Raw genomic sequence first — 9436 nt, 5'->3', positions numbered from 1 at the left:
AGCAGCTGGATACGAACAGGTGGAATTTACGCAGCTCATTTACACACTTTTCAGGAAGATAGAAGAGTTTGTTGAATCTGACGTGACATGTTYGTACGAACCCTTCGTACGAACAAAAGTAAGAGAAATTTAGGATAAGAATACAAACATGTTCTTGCATGAGGCCCATWGTTCTCCTCGCTTCTCTTTTTAAAGATGGTCAAGCCATTAGAATGAGTTGTGTTCACTGAATGTCTGTGTGCCAATAATCACATTCTTAATTTAGTTCAACAACTAGGAGAATGAAATTCTTTCTGTAGTTTAAACTTAACATTGGTTCACAAATATTTTGATTGTCATTTTAATTCACATAATTTGTGTTCTAGGAGCGGGATGGTATGCGGGCCATATTGGAGTCCTATGACAATGAACTGGCATCTACTGAATACTCTCCTCAACTCGGCAAACGGCTTAGAGAGGCAGAGGACATACTGCAGAAGACTCAGAACTACAACACGGAGATGGAGGTGTGTGCAGACATATTCTTATAATTTACTGTCTCTTATTTTATCTGTATTTTTTTAGGGTTGAACAATGTGTTGAACATTTTTTAAAATTCCAATATCAGTGTGCACAATATCAATATTGCAAAGGTTTTAAAAACAAACTGCAGACACAAACTGCAAGCTATAAATACAAAATTGGCAATCATTTAGACACCCATTACTTTAAATTCCCAGTCAGAACATAGTGTTGTTAACATTGAAATGATAGGGCAACACAACTTTTATTGTCATTGCAATATTCAGCARTAATAGCTCAATTATGTTTTCTTAATATCACGCATCTTTAGTGATTTCACAACTGATAGTTACTTTTGGCACAAAGTAAAGTTTTAGTCATCTTTTTATGTATATCAGATGAATGAGGTAGTTTGTACATCCATTTTTCTTCCTAAGGTATGCGATTTGTTTCATTTTTTATTAATTCAGGCCCAGCTGACCAAAGCCCAAGAGGAAACAGGATCCCTCAAACTACAGCTACAAAGAGTAAGTAAAAAAATAATCAACCACGATGTTACCTTTTGGTTCATCTGTAACATTAAGTCCCGAGTTTTGACATTTTAAAAACTATAAACTCATCTATGTTGCGCAATGTGCTATATACGTGTAAACTATTTATTATGTGTTGCATAATGTATGTACCTTTTCAGTTCCAAGTTAGCCCAAACCCAAAATACTCAATGCTCTTTTCCTGATTTACTCTAAATAATATTGTTTTAGAAAATGAACATTGTTGTCCTTGATGAAGACAAACTGTTTGATTTTGATTAAGTCTTCTCGTTTCAGTTATCAACCCATAAAATAGCACCAGAAAAAACTTCTGACCTCAACCACCGATGATTGAAGCRCATACACATCTTTAAACCAAATGAACAAGAGCCTAATGGCAACACAAATGACCTTAAAAACTGTTACATATGTATTTTACCAGTCTTATGTCAAAATATGTAGATTAGTATGATTTTTAAATGTTCTCATCACAAGACCCCCAAATATAATTTCATATCTCGCAGTGGAACCTTGACCCGAACCTTAGAAACCAGTGATTAAGACTGTAAATTCCTTTAAAAAAAGGKGGGTGGGCAGATTATTATTTTTCTTTTTTCAGAAGTGCAGTTTCTTGTTAACCAATAGTTCTGCTTGTGTGTTTTTGTTGTGGGTTTTAAAATGTACAACTACCGTAATAATGTACGACTGCTGTAGAAATACTTACTGTAATTCATAACAAACATTTTTAAATGATGTTTAATGATGTTTAAATGACACAAACACTGAACAGTCTGGAAAGTCTTAAATTATTAATTAATGAAATGGAAAACATGTAGGAACATGGTACACTCCAACACAGGCTTCTAGTAATAGTTTTTTTTTTGACATATTGCAAAGACTGTAAGGAGATTTTAAAACATGACAATTCACTTAAAATGTCAGCTAAAGTGCCACCATGTTGAATGCATTTTTGGGCTGTGAAACATTTTTTGGTGACAAATACAAGTTTTTACAACTTACCTAAAACATAAATCACCACTTTCTGAAATCAGAAAAATGTTGAAAAGTAAAAAAAAAAAAATTAAAAAAGTTTCTTACCATGTACTATTGATCAAATGTCACCTGTTGCTTCAAACTGCATCCAATATTTTTAATGGGTATTTCGACTGCTGTCAAATCCTATCTGAATCACAAATGGTCTATTGCCTCTCCAAATAACCTGCACAGTTATCAATATCTGCACTTTAAGATTTGATCCTTTTCTACAGACCTTTTTAAAGTTGCTTTATACCATTTATCTTTTGTCTTTTGGTCATATGCATTTACCACAACTGGGACTTATAACTTTACTCTTTAACTGAACTACGAGCTTTCAGGGTAACCCTTAAGTGTTTCACACTCTTTAACTCCTTGTATCTTTACACAGTCCACAATTTCCCTCATTTCTGTGACTTCAGGTTGCTAAGGTAACATCAACATAGCCATGGCAGTGCGTCCTGATGCGTGAAATCTGGTGTGGTATAGCAGTAATTACCTTTTCGTCTTGGGAGAATTTGAAGGGAGGATGCACTGAAAGACAGACAGTTGCCAAAAGGAAAAAGAAAATTAGTTGGCAAATGAAAATGAGACATAACTGCAGTGAAGAGCAAGATCAGCAAATATGTAGAAGACAGTCAGATCAATTAAATCATAGTATCAAGAATCAGTCACAAAAGATCTACTTATATCTGCCTTGAAGTGTGTATCCATAGCAATCCAAAAGGTRTCATTTGCTTGGCTAAAGGCGAGGATGGTGTAGCGGCATGATTTTCTTTTTCTCTGTTCCAGGTGGAACTGGAGCTGGAGACTATTAAGAAGCAACAAGCTTCAGCTGCTGACAGCTTCTCTTTAGTGACCAAAGAAGAGGCCAACATACTCAGGTAGGAAACGCTCACAACCTGTTGAAACATCCACTATTTCAAGTCCTAGGTCCTGAAAGATTTATAGTGGATTAACCAACCCAGACCCCACATATGTGCCTGAGCAGAACTATACCCCATAGATTAACACAGTCTACTGTATGCATATCACATGTTTTTTACATCAAATATTGTTTTGCATTTGCTTTTTTCAGACAGAAAATTGAAGATTTAGAGCAGGAGCGACAGAGTTTGGAGGAAAAGAATAACATTCTGGAGATGAGACTGGAGAGACACAACCTGCAGGTAGGCACCAACACTTCCATCCAACTGTTCTTTGTGATGGATTTACTCGTCAGGCGCAAAGGAACCAATTTAATAACCCCAAGGGTAGCAGCCTAGTCTGCAAGACACCATAGATTGATTCACACAGACGTATCTTATATCTGACAGTTTTTCAAGCACAATTGGACCCAGGTGTCGTTCCAGCAGCGTCCAGAGCAATAGTTTTTGAACCTTTGGCTGATTTGAAGTCCATCCTTTATTGGATGAAGGGATTATGTTGGACAGAGTACTTGTCTGGGGTGAATAAATTCAGATCTTTGGTGTCAAATGAGAAAAWCATTTTGTAAAACAGAATTCTGCTTGATTACTAGCCTGACTACTCTAACACTTCACCCCTACCTTCACCATTTTACTTGTTTTTTTGTTAAATTATTTGTTGTGATTGTTGTCTATAGATAATACCCTGTTTCAGTGGTTTTTTTATTGTTTTTCTCAGCTTTAGCAAAAAGCTAGAACGCCTTAGCTGAACTGAACCAAATATGTAATTTCCCTTTGGTATTTAGCTTTTAATAATTTAGTGATTATATGACAATCACCTGTTGCCATTTTATTCATGTTTCTACATAACTTGACCAGGGGGTCCGCTAATAACCTAAGAGCCATGACAATACCCCAAAAGTGCTCTATGGCTAAATCTCAATGGTTGATAGAAAGTCCATCAGAACTTAAATTCTTTTTGTTTTAGTCTGAGAATTCTAACAAAAATGCAGAATACTCTAGGGTGGATGAAGTTTTGCATGGAGAATACATTCAAAAACTTCTGATAATTTTTTTTCTGAACACAAAACTACTCTAACATGCAACACTCTTATGGAAAAACATGAATACAAGCTCAAATGGCATTGCTATGACAAGCAAGACATTTTAATTACTTACTTTTTTTTCCTTGAACATTTAAGGAATATTTTCACATGAAATTTTAACATAAAAAGAGGAAATCTGGTTTAAAAAGATAGTTGCAATAAATGTATTAATCTTTTTGCATTCTTGGATCCAACCAGGACCTTCTCCGAAAACCTTGCAACTACTTATTAGTGATGATAAAATTTTTTTGATACAGATGCACAAGTTTGATGGAGTCTAAATATAACTGATTTAATCTTGTGTAATTAACTCTTTTAGTTTGTTCGAGTTTTCCTTCTTTCTAGATATTTTTTCTTCATACAGTATGTGTGTAAGTGTGTGTTTGATCACGCTCTCTAACTCCTGACTCACACTGTGCCAGACTAAGCCTACCAAGGCACTTTAATGAAATGTGTGTGGGCAAGCGTGTTGGTTCCATTTAGCTGTGGAGTAAATGAAATCCATGTCTCTTCAAGCATGACCACTACCTTTAAGGCAGTGGTCAACCAAGTGTATGTAGGAGAGTGTTTCTGCACCGGTCTCAAGGTTACACAGTCAATGGATCAGGTTGGTTCTTGGGAGCTAATTTTTATGACTCCACCATGGTCTAGTGCACACCAAGCGACCTCTACATTAGAAGAAATGAGTGACTGAGTAGAGAAGCATTTGAACGGGGAAATCAATGGCTGAACGAGTATGCGTGAATGACATACAGAAATGAGTGCCTCGAGAAACTGACAATAGATATTTTTATTACAATAACTTTCACAGCAGATTACATACCCTAACCTATAATTTATCTTTGGTATTAATATTTTTATCACACTCTCAACCATCCAGTAGACTATTGTCATGATGTTGCTATAATGGGCAAGCAATTAATTTTATTTGCCAAAACGCCCAATTAAAGAGGAGAAACTAACTAAACTAAAAAAAAAAACAAAAAAAACAGCTATGCTTTGTCAGAAGCAATTTGAGGTGCTTTGTTCTTTTTTTCTTCTGTATTTAAGGATGAGTTGGGCATGTCTTCTCATGCACGTTACCTCTTGTGAGCCCCTGTTGTGTAGTTAGGAAAACCTGTGGATTTTATTCCAGGGAGTTAATTACATTATTTATCAAAAAATGCCTTTTTAAAATGGGAAATAAAACTTTAGAAACTGCTTGATGGGCTTCAAGATATGTTTTCCTTTCTGCTGTCATTTTTTTCCTCTTTAGGATAAATAATTATTGCTGTTGCAGGGGGTTGCATCAACATAGTCTTTTTACGACATATCTTCTTCTCACATTAGGAAGTTCAAGTGTAAAATTAACCAGTTATAAGTAGTTACTGGATAACAGTCACATAATAAAGGCTGGTCAAGTCAAAAACCTAAAAATATGACAGCAGTTGTTGCACATGATTTGATTTGATTTATTTATTTAACAGGAAAAGATTATTAAAAATCAAGCCTGACTCAGCATAATTGCTGTTTTACAGCAGGTTCCTGTTCTGCAGCACATAAAAAACTCAGAATTACAGCATCACAATCACATCATTATACACCATAGACACAATATTGATATTGATATTTACCAAAGTTAGGATAAGTTATGGTCGATGCTTGTATACACGCCATAGGATGCTTGTGTGCTGTTGTTTTTCGAAAATGAKGTCCGTCATTTGTGTCTTTGATCTTCCATTTATGTAGCATACAGAGTAACAGCAACACTAAACCTGAGGTAAATTTGGTCAAAAACAGACCTGCAGATGCCTGTAAAGCCAAATGGGATGTATATTCCTGCAGCGATACTGCACAGCTACATACATCTGCCGCCACCGCAGCCATCTTGATCTGGTTCTGACATTATTTAAAGTGTAAATACTATAAAAWATTTTAATTTCAAGTGCTTGAAATTGTAAAGGCATAATTTCAATAATGAGTCTTGTGACTGCAATGTTTTTCAATTAATGAAATGAATAAATCAGGAAGGTATTTGCCATTGTCTTTTCTAAATTATGAATGACTGTGTTGAAGTCTCACTCTGCTGTGTGTGAYCATGCGACTAAATTTGATCTGCCGGCTTCTTGCGTGTGGGCCTTAGTGCAACGCAGTGTGGAGGATGATAGGTGGTTGATGTGGCTCGAAAATGTCAAATACCAATCATAGTTTAAATTCTCAAGTAGCCACCTGGAAAGTCTGCAAAATGACTGAGCAGCTTTTGAGTGTGAAAGAGTTCGGAAGCTTTAAAGACGTAAAAAGATAAGGCCGTGCAGCAATTTTTGATCAGAGCTGTTTTTTTGTCAGCTAGTTGGCTGTGTCCCAAACTGCCTTCTTACACAAAGGAAGAGAAACATTTCACATAAACAGTTTACAAGCTTAAAGGGATAGTTCAAGTGCATAGGTGCTGCCATTATTTGTTCTTGCAAACAACTATGGAATTTGGTATAAATGACTGTCATATGAAATTGTCTGTTGGCAGATAAAAACACTAGTATTTGACTAAGTACTATTTTAACTAAGATCTATTAATGTAGGAATAATTACAGACCAAGATCTTGTTCATTTGTGTTTTCATTCTAACATTTCTCAGCAGACTCATGCCTTGGCTTATGCATTGACAGGAGGGGGGAAAAATCATGGCATTTTCCTTCTGTCTTTTCAGAAGAAAGATGACAGTACTTCTCAGTTCTTATGTGAAAAATCCCTGAAATGACATCAGTTAAGTGCCTCATCACTCCGTCTGCTCAGTGTCGGATACAGTTATAAACATCCAACCACCTGCTCTGATTGCACCTCCCTGAAAACCACACAGAATTGCATTTAAAAGTCTACCTTACTGTTCTGCATGGTGATGTAGTTGGTAGAGCTGTTGCGTCTTAGCGAGAAGGTTGGGTCTAATTCTGTCTGGAGACATTTCTGAAGTTTGCTTGTTCAATATGTGCATGCGTGGGTTTTCTCTGGGTACTCAAATTCCCTCCCACAAACCAAAAACATGCATGTTCAGCTTTTTGGTAACTTAAAATTATCTCTAGGTAACAGTAGGGATGGGCATAATCATATCGTGTGCTATTAATAGTCAGAAAAACATTAATCGATTATTTTTTGGCACTTGACGATTATTAATACGATTAATGCCACCAGGCTCCTCTCCGCTTCAAATATGATGAACATTAAAAAAAGAAGTTCTGTAATTTATTTATCTATCAGCACAATTTAAAATTTGATCTATAGCCAAGAGTCTGTAATTTTGGCACTATTTGGAACAGATTTTTACAAAGAACAAATCTTTCCCACTAAATTAGTCATGTGACCAGGACATAAGGGTGTCCAGGGACTCCAGGGGATTACTCGTCAAATTAATCGTCATCGGCTAAATACCACAATTAATCGTGATTTTGTTTTTTGCCAATATTGCCCAATCCTAGTCTTTCTCACTTAACAAGTTCCCATAGCAAATTAAAATAACTGTTTGAAACTTAAGCTTATTAGCTTAATCACATGCATTTCTAACATTAATAAAGTACATGTGATGTTAGAAATGAAATAAAATACAAAGTATCGCTAGTTTTAATCAAATAGCTAATGTTCAAATAACTCAGAATAGCTGCTTCCCCMAGCCCCAGCATGAGGGTCTGTTGGGTGTAGACATAGCTTTGCAAGTCCAAAAAATACTAACAAATAACTTTGGTTAAAGTGAAATTCAAGTGCATAAAATTAAAACAATYATCCATCCTGTCTGAAATTTTAATGGATCTGGGAGTCCAAAAGTTCAAATAAGACTATTGCAAAAGTAACAATCAACAGAAGAGGAAACAGGATGGATTATCACTATAATTCAGTGATTTAATATGCTGACACTCAATGCAACAGCTAACTTTAACATAACTGATGTGGTAAATGGGCTGAATTTGTATAGCGCCTTATTAAATCTCTTCGGACTCCGAACCGCTTTACACTTCATTCACACACTGATAGCGTTGGCTTCCAAGAAACAGTTTTCTGATAGGTAAACTAACTTGGCATTTGCACAAAGTGGTCAGTCACTGAAAATAAGATTTATAAGGTATTAACCTGACACACAAGCAAACTTAGTATGACTTACCCATCTGGAAAGGACATAATCACGGCTTCAGCGTTCTTAGTGTCTTTTCTTTATKTTTGGTTAATGTAGCCAACTTTTGAAAGCTTGGGTCTTGTTTTTTGCCACGCCACCACTTTCTTTGGTTTGCAGATCAGCACGTTTTTTATTTAATTTTATTTTATTAGTAAACAATGCAACCACAGACAATAGAAGCAATCCTGCCCCAGCCATTCATGTATTTCATTGCAGTTATAAATGAACATTTACATGGTTAAATAATGTAAATAGTTGATAATAAAATTTTGTGTTGACTAATTTTTTATAGTCGTAGTAGATTATGCCAACTAATAGTTCACTAGGCCTGTCCAGGTTGTATCCTGCCACTTACATAGTGACTGCTGGACATTGTGATCCAGAAAGGAAGAAGTAGATGAAGACAAYGGATAGATGGATAAATAACCATCTTTCTTCCCTTTCAGTCACAACTTCACTTCTTGATCATTTTGCAGCTGTTCTGAATGTGGTTCAACAGTAATTTACAAAAACTTATTAGTCTTGTGTTTTTCTGTTCTGTGGGTGTAAGTGCTCCTCTAATTACCTGTCAAAAGACTCAAAGGTCACTCCAGTTCTCGGCTCTTATTAATTATGGCCATGCCCGTCTAAAATATGTCTTGTGTATAACATGTTACAGTTTTTTTTCCAATGCTTCACATAAAGACAAACTTTTGAAGTTAGAAAACTGAGACTTTGACTATCTTTTGCGCAAGTCTCTACTCTGCAGACCCCTGCCTTCATGCTTTCCAGGCACAACCTCAATCTCCTTTTGCTTATCTATAAACTCCCTCAGGCTCAACTCCCTATGGCAGAGCCTGGCAGAAATTCTGAGGCTACAACTACTTGGACAGTTTTCATTCGAAACACAGTGTCTATGAATTCTCCACAGACTTATTTGTATTTCTTAGGATTCACCTCTTGTGTGCTTGAACTACTCTCTTTAAATGTGAATATACCAGTAAATATGACAGACATCATTGCTGTGGGGTTTAACTATGTTTGTGAAGTTTAACCTTCATATAAGATGACATTGCAACTTCTTTTCCTTTTTCCTAAAGCGGGACTACTCGATTTACGGGTCCTCAGAAGTCTTTTACAATACAGTAGGCTACAGTATGTTCATGCTGCAGGCAAAAGTGGCCCAAATAGGGCATTTTGTGTGACTTACAGTACATGATTTTTTAAATACAGTCTGAGCTGGAC

The 9436-nt window shown here is 36.0% G+C and overlaps 1 protein-coding gene across 1 annotated transcript in view; it reads left to right on the top strand.

Annotated features, from left to right (window-relative positions):
• The window catches only part of mad1l1 (mitotic arrest deficient 1 like 1), a gene marked incomplete at its 5' end in the record, with an annotated part of 67814 nt that overhangs the window by 22049 nt on the left and 36329 nt on the right, over positions 1-9436 (top strand). The window contains 4 exon segments of the mRNA XM_014015852.1: positions 366-506; positions 972-1028; positions 2859-2950; positions 3145-3235. Coding sequence (XP_013871306.1) covers positions 366-506; positions 972-1028; positions 2859-2950; positions 3145-3235 — 381 coding nt within the window.

The sequence above is a fragment of the Austrofundulus limnaeus genome, unplaced genomic scaffold, assembly GCF_001266775.1.
Source record: "Austrofundulus limnaeus strain Quisiro unplaced genomic scaffold, Austrofundulus_limnaeus-1.0 Scaffold135, whole genome shotgun sequence".
NCBI lineage: Eukaryota > Metazoa > Chordata > Actinopteri > Cyprinodontiformes > Rivulidae > Austrofundulus > Austrofundulus limnaeus.
Note: the sequence above shows the minus strand (reverse complement) of the source record. Positions and strands in the feature narration are given on the sequence as shown.